This window comes from Alosa sapidissima, chromosome 21 (assembly GCF_018492685.1).
Source record: "Alosa sapidissima isolate fAloSap1 chromosome 21, fAloSap1.pri, whole genome shotgun sequence".
Lineage (NCBI taxonomy): Eukaryota > Metazoa > Chordata > Actinopteri > Clupeiformes > Clupeidae > Alosa > Alosa sapidissima.
Window position 1 is genome coordinate 22,131,581 of NC_055977.1, and position 22,363 is coordinate 22,153,943.

General features: G+C 45.3%; 1 protein-coding gene and 1 long non-coding RNA gene across 2 annotated transcripts; one reads left to right on the forward strand and one right to left on the reverse strand.

Moving 5' to 3' along the window:
* Nucleotides 1-384: 384 nt before the first annotated feature.
* utp23 (UTP23 small subunit processome component) lies at nt 385-2,065 on the reverse strand. Its single transcript, XM_042077513.1, has 4 exons — nt 1,664-2,065; nt 1,390-1,564; nt 786-1,261; nt 385-737 (listed from the first exon to the last, which is right to left on the reverse strand). Exons 1-3 carry the CDS (start codon nt 1,849-1,851, stop codon nt 860-862), a joined length of 765 nt encoding a protein of 254 aa, XP_041933447.1. The 5' UTR covers nt 1,852-2,065; the 3' UTR covers nt 385-737; nt 786-859.
* LOC121696171 lies at nt 1,461-21,662 on the forward strand. Its single transcript, XR_006026248.1, has 3 exons — nt 1,461-1,597; nt 16,623-16,763; nt 21,055-21,662. It is a non-coding gene; the product is annotated as an uncharacterized LOC121696171 (long non-coding RNA).
* Nucleotides 21,663-22,363: the final 701 nt, after the last annotated feature.

Genomic DNA, 22,363 nt, shown 5'->3' on the forward strand with positions numbered 1-22,363 from the left:
TGCTACAGCGGCGCTCGGGGAGCTGTGAGGGGTTAGGTGCCTTGCTCAAGGGCACTTCAGCCATGGATGTGGGCATGGGAGAGCGGTGCTCAACCAATTCCCCCGCCCACATTTGTCCTACTGGGCAACCCTTCGGTTACAAGCCCGAGGTCCTAACCAGTAGGCCACGGCTGCCCCAGTTGTGTAAGGCTATAAGATTAGACTGACTTTGTTGTCCACCCACTGTCATTTAACCTGAGATAATTTGTGTTCTGTGAAACAGTTAACCTCTCCTCATAGTCAGCACTATTTAGTATTGTTAATTCCTGGTGCTATTTGGTTCTCAAAGAATTCTCATGAACAAAGATGTGACCTTTAGACAGTTTCATTCAATGTGACAATGACTCCATAGTTCATACCTACATTTATTTGATGTGCCTGTCATTTTTTATTTTGTTAAAACAACCAAAATATATCATTGGAGATACCATTGCCAGTATAAGCTAATTGTTACATGTTGAGGAACTGTTTTGCTATAATGCCTGTAGTCTGGAATCCAAGCAACTGTGTAATATGTTTTTGTAATAAAATGCTTTAAGCAAGTAGCTTTATTGGTGATTCAATTTCCACTTACTTCATGACTAAAAGCACTTCATGTGAGCAGAAAACCCATGAACCTACAACATTTTGATATCCGGGTTTAGTTACCAAAACATCAAACCATGTGCTGTTTCAGTCTTGTTTTTGCACGCACACACACACACACACACACACACACACACACACACACACACACACACACACACCTTTCCATCTGGGTGCTATTTTGAAAATGACATTCAAAGTCCACGTGCACATTTTGATCCATTTGGTCCTGAAACTAGAGCGTATTTGGGTTGGCTGTGACAGTCTGTCCTCCTGCTCCGGCAACAGCAGGTTTTCGTTTCCGTTTTCTAGATTTCTTAGTCTTCTTCTCTCCATCTGTGCTTTGTTTGGGTTGTGTGGGCCCTTTCTTCTTCTTCTTCATGCAGCTCAGTGGATTTGGGTTACCCGACTTTCGCTTACGCTTGCGTCGGACACCTTCCTCTGCGTTGACTCCTTGTGCTTCCTTCAGCTTGCTGATGCTCTGCTGCTGAGTTGGAGTCACCATCTCCCCGGCAAGGACAGCCTGGACACGTTTGAGGGAACATTCGGAGGGCTTGTCCAACACCATGGTGTTTTGGATGACATACATAATTGGCACACCTGGTATTTCCTTGAGGCCTTTTGTCAGTTCATTATCCTGTATCAGAGAGGGGGGCCAGAGTCAGAAATAAAGCAAAAAGACACAAACAAATACACACAAATGGTCCTATAGAAAAATCCGCACCTACACAAGTAAGGCAGCTTTTCATTTAAATTCATGGGTACCTGTGTGGCAATGAAATAGTGATGTGGGTTAGTGCCTTCCAGCATGGATAAGAGACACTCCGACGCTGGAACTGGTTCATCGAAGTGTGGGCATCTCCTGACCTGAAATCGCTGTAAAATGAGTTTGGCGCCGTACAGGTCTTTCCCCAGAGATTCTACTTCTTTCAGAGCGCAACTGAAAAAGAAGTGCACAGATAACAACATGAAGGTGAGAAATGGTTGGCATCTGATGATCTGATTAAAGCAATTAGCCTACTTGCCAAACCTAGCCTACCTGGTGGTACAGAGTTGCACCTCTCCCATGAGATACTTTGGCATTTGCTCTTTGATCTGTATTTTCCCGATGAGCGCAGCTTGGCAGAAAGTCCCGTCAAGTAATATTTGAAAAGGTTCCCGAAAACTGAAGTTATATTTGTAGAAACTTATGGTTTTCTTGGCTTGTTTTTGCCGTTTGATCTTCATGGTGGTCTTCTACCGTTATTACTGACTGCGTTGAGGTTAACTTACACGTATAATCTAACTGACATTAGTGTGATGACCAATCAATTTGCACTATATGAAATACATTTAATATAAAACAACAAATTAGAATATGTACAAATAATTTGATAAGTCTACACACAATTTAGAAACAACATGCCCCGTACCATGCTGTTTCCACCGAGTAACCTTGAAATGCGCTCGTAGGGATACAACATGATGTGTGCATTAACTTCGGTCAAAGCCTATAAACAATATTCAAGAGTAAGTGTTGGTGTTATTAGACAAGTGTAGTATTTCACCAGGATTTCCATTTAGTTTCGCGATTTTTCTCCAAATAAGTTTTGGTCAATGAAACGGAACTATTCTCAAAACCATGCCGGTTGTACCACTACCGGAATAAGTGTAAAGCACGCTGATTTTGTGACACCACACTACCCCCTCTAGGAGAAAAGGGAGCACTGCAGGGCAGGCTTACGGACGGTGTAACTGTAACAAATGTATACCTTGCAGGTTAAATGTAGCCATGACATGGACACGTATCCTTTAGAAAACGTTTGAAAAGCTATGCACGTTTTGTGATAGATTTCCCGAAAGTATCCTAAAGGCAGGGAATAGGCTATCGCAGGATGGTGCCATCTTGTGGTGGAATCGTTCCAGAGAAGGATCACACATGTAGTATAGAGCTAGAATGGCTTTTCAATATAGCCCTTTGGAGTGACTGCACTCACAAAGCATTCAATGAGAGCTCAGGCAGAAAATTTACATTTGGAGTATTTCTTTCTCATAGAGAGTGAAATTAATCCAGACAAATACCAAAATAATCATGGCGTTTTCATTTCACTGGTGTGGCCAGACAAACTGAGGAACAGGTCAGTTCAGTTTATTTCATTATTATTTTAAGATGAAGATGTGGACACATTGTTCAAGGAGGAGTCCCCATAACCCCATATGGATAGCATGGAACCATCCTTTTTCGTTTTGATCTGTAGCCCCCCCGCTGGACTGCAACCCCCGAAATGAGGGTAGGGCAGACACAGTTTTCTGTGAATATCTCGAGAACCGTAAGGTTTAGGAGGAGCATTTTTTTTGTATATTGATCTCAAGGGGCCATGTCAACCCATTCCATAACCACTCATTTCATGTATAGCGCCACCTAGTTAAACACAAAAAAGTAAAAATGAGGTGTTGTAATCGCAGGTATCTGTGACCTAACATAGTCAAAACTGCACGAAATTGGAATTGTAGGATCATTATGACACCCTCTGAATGCACGCCAAGTTTCGTGGAATTCCGTTCATGGGGGGCCACATAATAAATTCATTTATGTTACTATACACCAACTGGCCTGTAGGTGGCCGGAGACAGTTTTCTGTGAATATCTCGAGAACCGTAGGGCCTAGGAGGTCCACCTTTTTTTTTGTATGTTGGTCTTAAGGGGGCATGTCAACCCATCCCATTACCACTTATTTCATGTATAGCGCCACCTAGTTAAAAATTAAAAAGCAAACAATTAGGTGTTTTCATCACAATATCTCTGGCTGACATGGTCAAAACTGCACGAAATTGAAAGTGTAGGATCATTATGACACCCTCTGAATGCATGCCAAGTTTTGTGAACTTTCGTTCATGGGGGGCCTTACAATAAAATAATGTATGTGTACATTTAGTGACCATACACCAACAAGGATTCCCGGGGCACTGAAAGACCGGGGTACACGAAACTTGGTGGGCATATAACCCCACATGGATAGCATGGAACCATCGTTTTTCGTTTTGATCTGTAGCCCCTCCGCTGTACTGGACCCCCCGAAAGGAGGGTAAGGCAGACACAGTTTTCTGTGAATATCTTGAGAACCGTAGGGCCTAGGATGACCAATTTTTTCCGTATGTTTGCCTCCAGGGGTCATGTTAACCCATTCCATGTGCATACATGTGCATAAACAGATACACACGCACACACATACATTCACAGTAATCATACGTATGACACATACTCACACAGTAGACATATGTACGCATGCATGCACATGCACAAACACACATACGCAGGCAAATACGCAGGCAAACACACAAGCACGCACACACACACACACACACACACACCCACACCCACACACATAAACATAAACGTGTACACGCACACATGCACACAATTCAAGAATTTCTCAGAATTATGAACAGGCAAGATGGGGGTGGGGTTGTATAAAATCAATTTTACATGTGAAATCTATGAACTAATCATGTCTTGGTACTTGTTGTCTAGCAGATACCAGTGAGAATTGAGTGTGGATAATGCAATTTAGTGAGACCGTATTTTTGTGGAAAAAATGTGCTGGACTGGGCGGCGGTCATATTTTGTACTGCTCTGCGGTACATCTAGTTATTATTTTTGTAGTCAGCAAAATAGTAGTTTGTGTGTGATTAAGTCCTTTATTGTTTGTTACAGCTCATTTATATTGTGTGGTGTTTTGGCAATAAATTACCTTTAAATAGCCAAAGTAGGGTAGATCAAGGTCAGTGTTCAAATTACTGCATGCAAATCACTTAATGCTGTGCAGAAGAGCCTAATCTTAAGGCCATCTGATGTAGGCTATCCTAGGCCTTCCCGTGTTTATGGGATTTCTTTGACCGTTGCAAAGGGGAAAAAAAGTGAAGATGGTCTTCTTTGCTCCCAGTGTAATTTAATAAGTATGTTTCAACCACTCATGTCTTAATCAGATAGGCCTATACACCATTATCTTTTTTGCTATCATTTGCTACCACATAACAAATACCAAATAACAATACGAAAGTTTCTCACAAACTTTCCTGCATACCCTTAAATGTGCTGTAGTCAGATGGGTGTCCTAAAGACATATTGTAACTAGATCTTGAGCATCTATTACCATTGTTGAATGAGCAGTTTTTGCAGTGATCACTACTGGACATTCCACATTGCTAGACAGCACCTGTGAGGATAGACTTATTTCCACTTCACAAATAACCATCATTATCTGCAATAGCTACAGTACAGGGACATTAATCAGTTCATAGCTGAGGATTTGTCCTAGGTCCACTTTCCTTACAGCATCATATGCAGTAATGATGCACTGGAGAATGTTTCTTTTTGTTGCACTATAAAGGATATCTTGTCTAAATTCTTTGCAAATAATGCAATCTCCATAGCACTCTTCAGCACTCCTCAAACATGCACATTCTTCCATTTTTCTGCAGTGAGATGTTTTAACTAGGCAAGCACAATCGCCTTTACAGAGGATTTACACTGTATTTTTTACTTTAAAGACTGACAACTGTTCATAATAGTTAGTGACAGGACTTTCTACAGAAAAATGAGCAGTCACCTACAGTACTATTCTATCAATTTATTATCAAGGAATCTATTTTGTTTCTAAACGTCATACTGACTTTTATCTATTATTTCAATTTATATTTTAATTTTAGCTTATTTTCACTTGCTACTTGAGGGTCATTGGGGTAATTCCTGTCCTGTCCTACAACATATCTGATACATAAAGAGTATATTAATGCCTTATTTTTTGCAATTCCTATGATATCTGATGGCAAAACCAAAAAGTATGTGAATTATGCTAATTAGCAAGCTTAAAACTCAAAATTGAGCTTGGTAAACAAAATATTTGAATTCAGCACCCTCAAATTGTGTGAAATAGCCCTACTGACTTTTCCTCAAATTTGCCAACAGGACTTTTTCTGAACGTTTGTTGGCTATCTGCTCTCCCTCTAATAGTGATACACACACACACACACATACACACACACACACATGGCCCAAGGAAACATTTCTCTTTGCTGTAGCGCTTGCAGCGAAAAGTGTTATTGTGACTTGTATTGATCTCCTTTCATTTTGGCTGCCCACGGCTGCTGCCAGTTTGTTTGCTCTTAAGTAAGAATTCGACTGCTTGTTATCCTGTGCCTTCAGGTTAGTTGGATAGTTTCCCAATGGCTCGGTCACAGCAATTCACTAAGGCCAAGACTAAAGGTCTGTGTTGAATTCATGGTGTGTGGATGAGATCTCATACAGCTCAGAGATAAACGGTAAATGCCACTTCAGACTAGTTCTGTGACTTTTCAGTTGCAGGCAGTATTTACAATCAGACTCAATTACTGTTAAATCACCCAAATAATGATAATGTTCAGTTGTTATCGAAGGGCCTTTGGAATACTATTGACTTCAACAACTTTACATAAACCCCCTAGGCAGCAACATCAGAGGATGTTCAGAGGAGTTATCCAAGTGACTGTATCCATTTGTAAAATGATTTCAATGCGGATAGCACCAAATAGCTTACCTACTCACCCTAAAGACAGCCTCCTCTTCACTCATGGCATATGTTATAGATGCACAGGCCAAATGAATTCATACAGTAGATACCCCCCCCCCCCACACACACACACACACAAACACCTCACCAGACACACACACACACACACACACACCATCACACACACACAGACATGCTATCCATCTCATCTCCTCTCTCGCAAACAGCTGTGGATCATAAATCAACAATTTTACCCCCGTGCCAGAGGGCCAGAACAGCCTGTGTGCAGAGGGACAGTAGATGTGTGGAATAACAATTGAGCCTGGACATAAATCCCCCCACCTCACAGTCCTTCACATTATTTTCTCCTCCATCCATTTTGGAAAATCCCCCTCCCTGCCGCTTTGGAAAAGTGACGGTTTCAGCTTTAGCAGGTCTTCTGTGTTCTTGTGTAGTCCTTATGAGTCAGAGGTTGGCGTGCTTCGTCCCATGTGGAGGTCATAGGTCTTTCTGAATTCTGTCTTTCCTGGCTTTCGTCTCTCCCCCCTCTTTTTCAACCTTTTTGTTATAATCTTCTCTGGGCACCAAACCAATCACCAGTCTTTATAATCTGATTTATTATTTTAGGTTATGTATCTCACTGTCATTGTGGCATTTACTGTACACACACTGACCATTTAGGCTACATTACATGCTATGCTTAGGGTCTGGACGTGTGACATCCATTCTAATTCCATCATGTAAATGAAATGTTAGGGATAACAGGCACTGAGGTGTCCCGATACGGAATTAACCCTTAAAGGTGTAGGTTTTTGAACGTTCTAAGTTCCGCAACAATTGAAAGTTCTAAAATTCTATGTTGAATTCAATGAACCCAGATATTCTTTAGAATGTTCATTTCTCAACATTCCCGTCACACCGGTGTGACGGTACTCCTTTAAGGGTTAATGGACGAGGCGGAGTCAAAGAACCTACTCCGCCCAATGCCTGCCTGTATACAGTGCCTGTCCATGAACTGGAACCAATCAAATTTGAAATGATACCCAAACCTAGTCAACATTACTAAGAGCTCTGCAGAAAGTTGGAGTTGGAGAAGCCTCCTCTCAGACATCCAAACAAGCATCTTTCAAATGGCATTTCTTGGTGAATCATACCATGGATTGTTGACAGAAAGCCAAAAAGCCATGCTTGATCAGTGAGGGATTGTGGTGGCATTGCATCATTTTAAAAAGTAATTTCTTTCTATCCACCAGAGGTCATTACAGGTGCTGACAGCATGGTCTTACTAGACACTCCTGATTTGCCCCATTTTTAGCTTTTATATATAGTTCACTTTATTCCTTTTCTTTCCCGTGTCCAGCTGTAAAATCAGTCACACACACAACAATGCTTTCTTTTTTTCTGAAATGAAAACTATGACTTGACCCCTCAACCATTTTGTGAATAGTCTATCCAGAGCTGAGAGTACAGAGCTGAGTAAAATGTTTGTGGGGTTAATTCAGGTCTGCTGAAATGCATCATATTTTGTGTGTGTTGCTGAGGGAGTTTCTTTTTTCTCCATCGTGTATTCTCATGGTGTTTGTCTCCATTCTCCTCATTCTTCAATGTTCTCGTAGGGGGTCGCAGATGAAGTCTAAATGAGTTCCAAATTATTCCATTCCATCCATCTGGTTTGTCAAACTCGTTTAGTTCTGCCTGTTCCATTCCCTCCTGCAATGAGGGTGCCCTATGAGATAGTTGCTGTCACAGAAAAAATCTGTGTGTTGCCTGCGTGTGTGTGTGTGTGTGTGTGTGTGTGTGTGTGCGTGCGGCTGCGTCTGTCTGTGTGTATGTGTATAGTGTGTGTCTATTTGGCTACACTTGAAAAACATACTTCCATTAAATGTATGTTTTAAGAGTTGGTTTTGTGAGGGGAAATTGTTTTTTGACTGAGGAAGACTAACAGGCCAACAGGGATGTTTTTCAGAGGAGTTTGATGCAGTGCCCTGAGTGATCTTCTGGGTGCCATAAAAATCACACAGCAATGTAATAATGGCCCCCAGAGTGAGCGAGGGGAGGGAGATGGTGGCTCAGCCGTAGCTGCTGCAGACCACCAACAAGGCCAGCAGGGGGCAGAAGAGCTCCACTGCTCTCGGAACAGAGTTTGAGAGGAGTCTAGGAGTTCAGTAAAGTTTAAAGATGAAGATGACACAGAATATGATCATTTCTCTATCTGCCCAGAAAACCCTTTGAGCATGCAGTTGATGTTCTCCTAATTATTTTAGACTGAACACACCAGCGTAGTTGTCAACCAAAACCCCATCTTCCATTATGTCACAAGGTCGGTTCGTTCGCCGCTCACAGGCCTCGAACCCGCCACCTTTACACACACACCGGCATGGGAGACGAACGCTCTAACCACTGAGCTAAAAGCCCAGGCTTCCAACTCAGCGGTTAGAAGCGTTCTTAAGGTTAGGGCTGTGAGGATTTACATGGGCAACTAGCACGCTAGCGCAGTCTGCCTCAGTTACAATTAGCCTGCATCTTAAACGATTAACATGCTAAAGAGAAGCAACAGGTCACACAAAGGACCATGGTGTCACAGGAGCAGGTAAGTATGGGCAAGGAGGGGAGGTCCACATAGGGGCACTGCCTGAGTGACAGCGAGGGCTTCCTGCCGCGATTAGCCATTCTGCATGGACGCCGTCTGCGGTTGCCTCAGGCCGGGGGCGGTCACTTCTCCTCATTACGATGCCAGCTGTTGGTGTTTTTCTTCTTAATCCCTTCATTTTTTTCCCTCTACCACAACACTACACTCCCCCCCCCCCCCCCCACCTCTGTCCTCTTCCTCCTCTCTTGACCCCCAGGAGCGAGATGGTAACTGCTATGGGGGCCTGTGGCAGAGAAGAGAGATGATGTTGGTGGTGGGGGGAATGAGTGGAGAGTGCTTAGTCTCGCCTCCGTGTCAACAGGATGCCCCAAATAATTGGTATTTATTCCACACTCGATTAGGCAGCCACAGAACCAAAGTTTGCCGCTAATTAAGGTACCTTGTGAGTTTTGGGAGGAGTGTGTGTTGGGGGGGGGGGGGGGGGGGGGGGTGTTGCTGCGCTGTGCTTTATTTCCTCTCTTTTTCTCCTTCCACCATAGTTTGAGGGGATGTCGCTGTAATTGGATATTATTTACAAATGGCATGGCGCAGTGTCGATCGATGGATGTTTTAAAACAAGCATCTGTTCTGCGTTTTTTCCCCCCACTCAACCTCCCGTTTAATTGACATTTGCTTAATTACTGCACTGATCAGCATAAGCTGGCGGAAAAACGCTGATGGCTCTGCAAAGGACAGTGGCATCAAAGGGGAAGGGGGGCCGAGGGGGCGGCTGGACTGGAGACAGGAGGCCGTATGCCTCTTTATTGCCCTTGGCACTTGAGGAGAAGTCTGGGCCCCGGTGCCCACTTGGTACACTCCAAAACCAGCCAACCCACCATCTTGAGTCACGGGCACAGACAGTGATACAGAAGGGAACACAGGGCATCTCAGGATGTGTTCAGTATGTAACACATTGGCCTCTGTTCCACTTCCCTGTCTTCTCCTGTCTGCAGTAGAAGCCCCCTGGAGGACGCGGGAGGTAACGCGGAATAGTTAAGATGGCGGCCTTAATGTGGGTGACTGACTGGGTGTAAAGGGAGGTTTATAAGGGGAGGAGGAGGGAGGGGAGGTGGAGGCAAAGGTGGGGTGGGGTGGGTGGAGGCGGAGCAGTGTGCCCAGTGCGCCAAGGTGCAGATTGATAGCCGCGCAGAAAGAGTTGATTCGCTGTAAACTCCATACACTTGTGAGGCTGGCGTAAAAGAGATTGATGGCTGCATTGCAGTGAGGATGCCAGGGAGAGGGAGGGTGAGAGAGGGATGGAGGGAGAGAGAGAGGGATGGAGGGAGAGAGAGAGAGAGCTGGCGAGTGCACATGGCCTGAAAGAAATAAACCAAACTGAAATTGCTGTGTGTCCTTGAGCACAGAGCACTGATCGTCCCAATCACCCCCCCCCCCCCCCCCCCCCCACCACCCCCACACCCACACACACATCACCACCACCATCCTCACACATACACACACACACACGCCACCACCATAACACACACATACGGTATACAAAACTTCCATTTCCTCCTGCTGCTGCTGCACCTAAGAGCAACCTCCACCCACAAACACACACACACACACACACACACACACACACACACACACACACACTTGCACACACACACACACACACACTTGCACACATATTTACCTCTCCCACTCTCTCCATTAAGAACTTTAACCACACATGTGAGCGACAGCCAAATTCGCACCTCGTCAAAGTTCAGCTCCGGCAGCAACAATTAGAAAACACTGTTGTCATTACACGGCTGACTCATGGTGACTGAAATGCTTGAAAGGGCTGTTTACCGATGTCATTTTGGGGCACCTCATTTCCCGTTCTCAGTGTGTCGCTGAATAGTCCCGCTAAATGACAGCTGCTCCCAGCTGACATGCTCTCTCTTATTGTCAGATAGAGGGTGTGTATGGCGCATGATAAAAGCATACTAATTAGTAGAAGCAGAACAGTAATTATTCTTACATGAAAATGAACTAATAAGTGTAAATTCCCCCTCCTCTGTTTTTCTTTCCTCTGCATTTCTTTTATTTGTTTGCTTCCTGCATCCTCTGTCATCCTCCCATCCTCTGCTTTCTCTCTACATTCATTCCATCTTCAGTCACCATTCCTCTTCTTTTCCTCTACCATGTTCCCTCTCTTCCCCCATCTTCTTTTCTCATGTCTGCAGTCCCCTCTCGTCCTCACCTTCTCTAGTCTCTATCCCCCCTTACCTGGGCTGTGTTCTCATGTCTGGCCAGAGAGGAGTGAGGAGGTGGCAAGAGAGGAGAGGAAAGGAGTGGTGTGGAGGTGTGTCTGACAGAGGGACCCAGGGGAAGAGGGCTCAGCTCTCTCTCTCTCTCTCTCTCTCTCTCTCTCTCTCTCTCACCGCACACTCCCCATCTCCGGTCACTTCAGCCCGTTTGCTGCCAGAGTGATGAGATCTGAAAGCACCGTTTCACAGTGCCAGTCTGACAGGCCATGACACCCGTCTCTCTCTCTCTCTCTCTCTCTCTCTCTCTCTCTCTCTCTCTCTCTCTCTCTCTCTCTCTCTCTCTCTCTCTCTCTCCATCTCTCTCTGTCTTACAACTCTCTCTCTCTAACATCTCTCTTTCTCTATACCCCTACCAATGTGCTTAGCCTTTCTCTCTTGCATCATCCCTTTCTTTTTTCCTCCCTCTCCCCTTTTTCACCTAATCCATCCTCTTCCCTCCCTTTCCATTAGAGTCTTCCTCTCTATCACTATCACGCCACTGAGTCAGACATGCTGTCTGGGTCTGTCTTTGTCACTAGTCACTGGCTCACTGCTCTCAGGTGTCTGTCATTGGTGCAGCCGGAGGGGAAGGAGACGCAGGACCCCAGCAGCACCATCCACAAACTTTTGGTGAAGGAGGTGCCAGCAGACTTCAGAGGCTTCAGTGACTGCTGGACACTTGACTGGACCTTATTAGCATGTCATGACCAAGTATAAGTATAAGTATATATACTCTTTTGATCCCGTGAGGGAAATTTGGTCTCTGCATTTATCCCAATCCGTGAATTAGTGAAACACACACAGCACACAGTGTACACACAGTGAGGTGAAGCACACACTAATCCCGGCGCAGTGAGATGCCTGCATCAATAGCGGCGCTCGGGGAGCAGTGAGGGGTTAGGTGCCTTGCTCAAGGGCACTACAGCCGTGCCTACTGGTCGGGGTTCGACCCTCCGGTTACTGGTCCGAAGTGCTAACCAGTAGGCCACGGCTGCCCCACAAGTAATAAACAAGTAGTAGCATTAGGCTAAGTTATAGTTTATCTTTCATTGTTATTGTGATGTTTGTGTAGGTGTATGCTCGAGTGGTTTTGATTATGTGGAAATTTAAAGCCATGGCATCAGTAAAGCTTAAGTTGACAAGAAACCGCTCATTCGATATGATACTAGATGCTTACCAATTGTATCGATGAAACCTTTGTTTTATTTTACATTTCCAAGTACAGTCAGTTTAACTTTCCATTGGCATACATGCATTGAGTGACTTTGACACGACTCCACCTGTGCTGGATGGATATAGTACAGGTGAGCCAAGGGTGCAGTGGGCTCCCGGCCCTGGGCTCACCTGTCCCCTCCCCAAGGGGCCGGTCAGTGCCGACCCGGACCCCTGAGCCCGGGGCCTCTGCACTCCGGCTGCCATTAGTCATGCAGGGGCTGTGTGTGTTGGCACAGGGCGCAGCCCCACTGCTCATTATCCATGTAAACAGAGCCTGCTGTGGAACCGAACACACACGCACCACACACACACACACACACACACACACACACACACACTTCCTCATTCACATACACAGCTATAAATACACACACAATCTTCTGAATGTTCCAATCTCTCTCTCCTTCTCTCGAACTCTCTCCCCTTTCCTCTCTCTGTACCTCTGTGCTTCCTGTACTCCTTACGTCTCCTTCAGGGCCTGTGACTTTGAGAAGTTGCCTCCTGTTTATTTCTGCTTATGCAGTCGAATCTTGTTGTGGTGTGCATCTCGCGCCTAAACAGGTCACGATGGGGGAGTCGGGGAACGGAAGCACAAGTGAACAAACAAACAAAACAATAAACAACAATTATAGGAAGAAAGAAACGGGGGGGGGGGGGGGGGGGGACATTGGCAGACCGAGATTGTCACTCAGCCGCTGGAAGAAGACAGATCTTATCCCTCTCAGTGTTTTGTTGGCACAGGTGCGTAGCCTACCACTAATAATCCCTTCTGACAGTCACTTTTTAAAAGAGCTCTAGTCTAGAGAACAAAACCTCTACTTTTGGGAAACTAAGAAGGTTTTTGTACAAATTCTGGATTTTTTAGGTTAGCAGTCACCGCCCAAGACTCAATTCATTGAAATGATGGCACTGTCTGCAAAAACAGATCCAGCTATGAAAAACAATTCTTTACCCTTTCCAGTACATCCACTGTACTAAAAATGGTGGTAGGTGCCAACAATAGCCAAGTGCTTAATTGCCCAAGAGCCCAAGTAAATGTGGTTAAAGTGTATTCTCTGTACAGTAAATGGCATTGAATTGAATACTTGATCACTGTACTGCAAATCCATTCTGAACTGAAGCAGTCAAGTTAAGGTCTTAAATGCCTTTCTTTGTCTTTCTGTGGCTGAGGCTCAGCAGCCTGGCCAACACCCAGAGCCCCCTAACACTGATAAACACACACTATCACCACAATATATGGCAATCCAAAACAAAAACGTCTGCTAACTGTCGGCGAAAAAGGGGCCAAAAAAAGCCAAAACACGCCTCATCACGTCGCAGAGTAGCTCCAGCCAAGCAGCCGAGTCATGCGTCCCAAGGTCAGGCGCTCCAGAGAGCCCGGGCCTAGTGGCGCGTCTGGAAAGACAGTGGCCGCCTGCCTGTTTTGGAGGCCTGCCTAATGGGCCTCTGTGCCTGCCGCAGAAGCTGTCAATGTTATTGATCATCGGATGGCACCTCTCCAGCCGCTGCTGCTCGTCTCGAACAGAGCAGCACAGAGGCAGCGTGGGTAAATGGGGTGGGGGCGAGAGAGAGATCCAGTTCCCCCCGTGCCAGCTCCTGCTGAGTTCTGCTTTTTTTTTGCAGGCTTGATTACTCGAGCGTGAAGCGTTGGGTTTCTCGCACGAGTCGTGGGACATTATTTACTGTTCAGGTGCGCACCTGCCGCTTTGTGACCCAGCACTGTCGATAGCTTACTTTGTTCTGACACGGCCACATATTGTCTGACTAATATAGCGTGTAAGCAGGGTTTTTTTTCTCTCTTCTGGCCTAAACAGGCGCTGTTGCATTTAGGCTATGACCTGTTGCACTACGCCACCCTTACATAGCAGAGAACCTCTGGAATATGGAATATAAGTGGAATTCTCTAGCCAGCTAGAAAAAAAAGGGCAGGAGTTCCATCCTTAATTAATAATACTTACTCTCCCAGCTACTCCCAGTTAACTGCTACCGGTTAAACTGTTACTGGCAAAATAAAATAGTTAGTGAAAATGTCTCATGTGCAGACAGTTGTGGAAGTCACTGATGTGTGGATGTTGGTAACATACTACAGTATGGTTTGTTTACCTTCTGGGTCCAATAGGCTTGATGTATTTTGTTTTTGTGTCACTCAATTAATTTGACACACACAAATGACTTGAATCCAGATGAATCTTCTAAGATAGGTTTGTTTGTCTAGATCTGGGGTGTCAAACTCATATTAGGTAGTGGGCCGGATTTGTTGGAATGAGACCTCGTGGGGGGCCGTCATTGTCATGGACATTATCATTTTTCTGCATGGGTATCAGAGTGTTATATGATAATATCACTTATGAGCAAACACGTACAAATAATGTACTGCTGTCATATTCTGCTCTTTCTCTCTTGCAATGCCCTACATCCATGCTAGTTTTTACACTTCTTCTTTCCTGAGGATGGTTTGTAGTGCTGTAATTAATCAATTTATCATATCATAGAGATATTGCTTATTACACATTGTTGAAGACAACTGGATGTTAATATCTTTTTTTCTAATTTTCCCTTCCTACTCAAAACATCTGGGGGCTGGGGGGCCGTATGAAATCTGCTGTCTGGCCTGATCTGGCCCCTGGTCTAGACTGTCTAGCAATATAAGACTAACTCTGAGGGCCAATTTCAGTGTGAACAATATTAATGTTTAAACGATAATTTAGCAAGACCAGTAGAGGCATAGTGACAATAATTGGTATATATGAATATATCACACTCATCAAAGAGATAATACTCATATCTTTTGTCACAACCTTAGAGTAACAATGCAATACAATTTGAAACAAATACAATGAAGGGGGAAAATCAGGGTCATGGAAGACAGAGGTCTTATCTTTCGCTGTCCCATCCAATATAAGCCTTTTCAATTCAGGTTCCATTTCAAACAGTCATCGGCCGCCCAGACATTGCCCTGAGCCCTGTGTTGCGGTCGGGCCGATCTCAAACGAGTGTAGCACTGCTTGCCGTATTGATTTTTCTCCCTCTCTCCTCTTGTCTTCTAATCCAGGTCAGGCCCCTCTGAGCCGGGAGCAAGGGCCGAGTCCAGGCCTTTTGAACCAGGATGCTTTTAAGCTGGTGTTTCTCAGCATCCCTCACAAGAAAACACAGGCACACACACACACACACGCACATGCGCACACACACACACACACACACACACACACACACACACACACACACACACACACACACACACACACACACACACACACACACATCTTCTCGCAACACAGATTCAACACACCTAACACATGAACACACACAGCCCTCAGGTCCTCTCCATGAAACCCCCATCTCTCTCTTAGAGGGGTTCATTTCTACCCTGTTGTTGTTGTTGGTCCCTATATATTTTTGCTGTGCTGCTTTAGTGCAAAATGACTCAGAATACTTTGAGGAGAAACTTTTCAAAGAAAGAAAGGGAAATCACACTAAAAGGGAAAAGTTAAGTGTGATGAAGTCCGCCATTGTAGTTGTAGGAGCAGCTTTCCAGACCCCCCACCAACAGCAGACTGTAGGCTTTTGTTGGAAAGTTGTCAGAATGGACTCTTGATTGTGCCTGGATGAGGTTTTTCTGCTGAATCACTCCGGTTCCTCTGGCATTGATCGCGTCGTGGAGTGGTGTGGGCCAACCACCAACCAGCTGGATCACATTCAATTTCACAGACTCTGATAACTCTGCCATCTCCTTCACTTCACTCCTCTCCTTCTCTTTTCATGGTTTGTCAGTAGCGGACACTCTACTTTCCCCCCTACTCTTGTTTTCCAGTTGTCTTGTTTCACTCTTTGCATGTCTTTGTTCATTCCCTTGACTGTCTCCTAAATCCTGCCTTGTAGAGAGACTGATCTTACAGTATTTGAGACACAAAATGTTTTTCCCCGTAGTCATTGCTTGCTTTTGTAAGATATGCCAAACATTTACCCTCTTAGACAACCTCACACCCATACATGTCTTCCTCGTCCACTTTCATTCTCTCTCTCGTTGTTTAATTCCCACCACCCTTTTCACCTTTCTGTGTCCGATTAACTTCACGTCAACGTGTATTTACTATACGTCCTGTCAGTGTTTGACATTTCCCTGTAATGGTGTTAAGGTAAATAATTAATGAATCTTAGATAAATAACTAAAAATTGATGGCACACATCTGGCGCGGCTTCACCAAAGGTACCCAGGGTTGAAAATGGTTTGTTTTCACTGAGTTTGAAATCACAACGACCAGATAAATGCTACGTTTGCTTATTTTCCTCTGTCTTGCCTTTTCACTGTCTCACCCTCCCTCTTTCTCTCCGTCTATCAGACTGTCACTCACTCTCTCTCTCTCTCTCCCTCTCCCATCTTTCTGATAGACCGCTGCAGATGGAAAACCACATAAAACAAACTCCCAGGAAGAGTGCCAAGGTTGGCGGCCGGCCGGTGGCCAAGTGCTTGCCCAGAGGGATGGAGCTCAGCGGCACTGCCCAGCCATCGTCGCACTGGTGCCCATGAAGGTGAGTGGCTTTGTGGGCAGCGCGCCACCCAGGAGGCAGACTGTCCCCATCTGATCCCCCTTCACTGGCCTCCCCTGGCCCCCTTTTTTGCCTAGGTAGGCTCTCTGTCCACTGGTCATTATTAAGGTAATAACAATAATGAACATCCTGGCTTTAAAATGTGCCCAGTTGACACAAACAGCCGGTACCCTAGTGGGAATGCAGTGTTTCTTATTGCTAATTTATGGCAATGGTCAACATGTCTCATTTGAACTGAAGTTTTTGAGTGTTGATTAGCATCGGACCAGTAGTGTGTCCAACTTAGTTGAAGAGACAGTATTTGTGTGTGTGTGTGTGTGTGTGTGTGTGTGTGTGTGTGTGTGTGTGTGTGTGTGTGTGTGTGTGTGTGTGTGTGTGTGTGTGTGTGTGTGTGTGTGTGTGTGTGTGTGTGTGTGTGTGTGTGTGTGTGTGCGCGCGCGCGCATGTGTGACCCGGCTTGTGAGTTTTACTAACCCACTTCAATTTAGATGGTTGGAGATCGCAATACTGCAGGGATGGTTGCTCAGGTTATCCAACAGAATGGATGCAGACAGAGGCTTTGTTTGTTTATGTTGGCCTTATCCACTCTCCCAGCGAGTAACCCAGAAACAACAGTAGAGAAGGGAATCCCATCAACTATAGAAACAAAGGAGCAAAGATTAAGAGAGTAATGCTAAAAACTGAGCCGCTTTGAACAGTATGGCTAAACTAACCATGCTCACTTTATGCTTTACATATAGACGTGGAGTTAATGCCATACCTAGGACAGTAGTACCAAAGATCCTTGAGTACTAACCACTTCAACCCTCTCTGGTAGTACTGCTGTGCAGGGTCCTCTCTGGCAGTCAAGGGAGAACAGTCCGGCTGCAGTCCTATACTTGTCCAGCGATGGGCAACTTGTGTACCAAACAATTTGGGAGAGAACCCCTTTGTCAGGAAGGAAGTTACCCAAAACACACAATGAGACACAATCATTATTGAGCCAACCTGATCACACATGTAAAAGATCTGTGGAGAGTGTCAGTTTGTGTGAGTCTTTGGACAGTAATGGTAAATGTATGTGCATTTATTTCTCTATTCACACTCAAAGAACAGTAAAACTGTAAAACCAATGTAAACTGTGCCAGCTAATGTAAAGTAACCGAGCCAAGGTTCTGGCCAAGGCCTCTCACATATGCAGGAGCAGTGTGGTCAGTTAGACTCTGTGTGTGCGTGCGTGCGTGCGTGCGTGTGTGCGCCATACCATGTCATGATTGTTAGTGTATACTGTAGTTTTGTTTCCCAGCTTCAGTAATGAGCAAGCACACAGATGCCTGCTCCTGCACCAGCACCACCAGCACCACCCCCAGTACTCCACTAATGAGACTAAATGTGACCTACACCTGAAGGCCAGCCTGTTCAGGGGCTGAGCATCTGCAGTGTGCTTTCCCTTGACATGCATTTCTGTTGAGGTCACGCCAGGTAGCTGTGCAAAAACAGCAGGTTAGTTAGCGCATAATGGTGGTAAATTGTATTTGCTCTCTCTCACTCTCTCTCACTCTCACTCTCTCTCCCTCTTTCTCTCTTTGTCCATTCTACAATAAGCCAAAACAGATGTAGTTGGAAGTTCAAGGCTCTCGGGCATCAGGATATCCCCTAATCTTAGCCCCTGTCCGTATGTTCGTGTTGTTTTCGCTGGTGTTAATTGGTGCTTGAGCAAGAGAGGAACTTTCATTGTTTACACAAAGTAGCCTCTCAACCCCTCCATGTTCGCAGCTTAGTGTGGCTCAAACATCAGCTTGGCTTCAAGCTCTGCAGCTATGCATTGGAAATGAGGGCCAGGCCTCCAGCAAGGTCACCTTTTTTCCCAAGCAATATGTCTTACACACACACACACACACACACACACACACACACACACACACACACACACACACACATACATTGAAGCTTTCACAGCTGGCTAGTTGCCCAGAGAGAGGTCTGCTACCTCATGAGTCTTCTAGACTGCAAAGGGGGTGGGGGGTGGAGCTCCATCATCAATCGTGTGATTAGCGCCAGAGAGCGAGAGAGAGAGAGAGGGAAAGAGAGAGAGAGGGGGGGAGAGCAGGAAAGAAAGGGATTAAGACTCCCTGTAATCCGAGCACAGGGACCAACCATAGCCTCCCCAGGAGCTGAGAAATGATCCGGTGGCAGCTTCTCTCGCTATCAAAGTGTGTGTGTGTGTGTGTGTGTGTGTGTGTGTGTGCGCGCCTTTGATTGCTTGACACATTTGTTCACACTCATTCACCCACAAACTCGGTCTCTTTCTCTTTCTCTCATTCTCTCTTTCTTATTCACCCATTCAGTCACCTACTCACACACACACACACACACACACACACACACACACACACACACACACACTCATTGCTATACTGTAGGGTCGATCTCCCTTGTCGGTGTGTATGACAGATTGCTACTGAGAGTGGTTACCAAACCCCCCGGAGTGTTCTTAGCAGGGAATGAATGCTTAGTCCAGGCCCTTCAATTTCCCTCTTCTTCTCCATCAAATGTGCTCCAGTATTCCTCTTTCCAAACTTTCTCAGCACCTAGAATTTTAGAGGAGAGAAAACAAGTAATAAATCTCATGTAATCTCTTCTCTTAATGCCAGTAAATCTTACCCAAATGCCATTTGTTACAGTGATTAGATTAATGTTATCTGGCATTCTCTGTGAATGTCCATGGGGTTATTTAGTGATTTAGCACCTATCACTAAATGAGGTAGAAGTATATCCAGAGCCAGACTCTTGTGAAAGAATCAGCCATTATCAAGTAGTCTGCTGGTGTATGGAGAGGATTCTTTTATGTACTGTAATCTTGACTTGCATACGAACGATGACTCTGACTATGACTTGAATTCTTTTTTGTCCATGTTTGTTTGACCAGGATTGTTTTTCTAGTGAAGGTGGTCCCCCAGTGTTATTTATCTCTAAGTCATGCATGAACAAATCCAATGGACTGGACCAGTCTAAAGGCCTGTGCTTGGAGCTTGTTACTGAAGCCTCCTGCAGCCATATTTCCTTTACTGGTGGTCAGCAGGGTTTCATGTAATAATGATGGATTGAGTTGACCTGTTCTCCAGGAGCCAGGAGATCAAGTTCATATTGTCCTCCTTCCTCACTTTTTGAAGCAATGTTTCATAACCCCCCCCCCCCCCACACACACACACACACATACAAATTTAGCTGTGCGCTTCTTGGTATGCTTAGAAGGTGGGATACTGCTGCTAAATTGCAAGATTGTTGAGTTTGTTTTTATTTAAACTGGTTTTTACTGTCGATTTTCACCTACTGGGCTCTACCTATGTCTATTTTCCTATCCCGCTGCAGTCTACTCTATTAGATGGGCTTATGGTTTTCTCCGTGTTCATGACTGTTATCATGCTCCCAGCTGGTTGTCTAGGGAGAGGAGTAGAGAATAGAGGGAATATCTGGAACGTTTCTACTATCCCACTGCCTTCCCGCATATTTGATTATACAACAAAGTGTGAAAGATTCTGACTGAAATAAAAGTAATATGATAATTGGCCAATGTGACTGCAACAAAAAAGATTAAATCAGATACTTCCTTTTGTGTAACAAAGCACAACAGTAAACACTGTGCAAAATAATAAACTATAAAGATGTTACCCTCAAGGGTATGTAATAGTGCTCCACGGTTAATGTCAAGAAGGCCTCTTGATTCTCTAGGCCTGCTGAGGACAGAGAGAGGAAAGACAAGCAGGAGCAGGAGGCGTCCCCTTGTTGTCTCCCTCTCTCTCTCTCTCCCGCTCTCTCCCGCTCTCTGAAGACCACGCTGGGCGTAATCATCCCACTCTGGCTCCCAGACACTAAATTTGAGTGCAATGGAGCGCTCACCCTCTCTCTCAGTGTGTGTGTTTGTGTGTATGTGTGTGCGCGTGTGTGTGTGTGTGTGTGTGTGTGTGTGTGTGTGTTTCTATCTAACTGTGCTAGCTTCCTCCTTGTTTCCTAGGGGTAGAGAGTTGTAAAAAACTTTCACAGCAGTGGGCGAGTCATGCAGAGACACGGCGGCACACGAGCAGTGAGGATCCACGGTGTGTGTGTGTGCGTGTGTGTGTGTGTGTGTGCGTGTGCGTGTGCGTGTGTGTTGGGGGGGGGGGGGGGGGTATTGGGGTGGTGTTGGGGGGGGGATTGGCGCTAAGGTGGCATGTCATTTCTGCCGCCCAACCAGCAGCACAAACACGCCCTGGCCCGGGAAGTTGGCTTGATGTTGCTTTTATTTGTTTTACAGGGTTGCTCTGGAGAGTAGTTCAGAGTGCCAGCTCATCAACCGCGTGGAGGCGGGGTGCCACGACGGAAACGGCGTCCCGTACGGGTGTTATAAAACGCCACACTGCACAGTCGACGACACCTTTACTACTCCCTGGACCTGCATGTCACGGGGACAGGGAGACAAAGCAGAGTTGTTAAGAGTCTTCATGGACCACCGAGATGCTTAGAGCACAACACATCAGCAGGAACACCAAGTCCTCTGGGCCCCTGAGGTGATATACTCATAGCGTATGAAAATGTCAACATCCAGCTTTTTTATGTAGGCTATCTGATTTTTAACCTCATTAGGCAGCAAGATTCCATGTCCTGTGTGTGTGATTGGAAGCTATTTTAAACCCTTGAGGACCCTTTTGAATAGAAATGAAAAGATATTTAGAATTTAAAAGTGCAAAAGCAGAGGCGATGTAAGAATCTATATATTCTACATTCTTGATCACAGCCAAGGGCAATACAGTACATTATGTTCTTTTTACGGAAAGCATACTACATGCTCATTATGTACTGTTTACTGCTTGCTATTATTTTGTGAAATGGGAATGTTATTTAAAAAATTTAGTGGTGTACACACAACAGCCATATTAAAGAGACCACATCATCATTTCATTTAAATTGGTTCACTATGTACAACAGTCCCCAATACAAACCTAATGTCAGTGCAAGTTCAGACCCCAGGAATTGATTGATGCCTTGACATGGGCTCATCAATGATACTATCAGCCGGATGTTGCAACCTTGACCGCAACTTTTGCCTCAGCGCATGTCCCGGCTTTCTCGCCATCAGACGACTCGATTGCCTGCACTGTGATGTCTTAACGATGTCTTCGTTAAAGATCATTACCAAATGAGCTGAACTACTGTAAGCGCAGGAGGTCCCAGATTCTCCAGTGCCCGAGACCCCCACTTCGCCGCAACTCCCGCAAATTAGCCTGCCTTAATGGATATTTAAACACCGTCCTCTCATATAGCACTGGGACCTGAACCGCACCACTGCATGGAAGATGTCAATTCATTCCTTAACAAGCAGCCGGGTGGATCACCCGCCACCAAGACCCCCCTCTCTCAACCCCCCATTCCCCCACATCCTGCCTTTACGTAATGATTGCCTTATTTACTTATCGCAGAGTGTGTAAAAGCTCTCACTACGACGTAGACTTATTTCATACCCAGATCTCTTTCTCTCTCTCTCTCTCTCTCTCTCTCTTGCTGTCTCACTCCATCTCTCCCTCGCTCTCGCTAATGAACAGTTTCATCTGGTTTCTGTGGCAAGG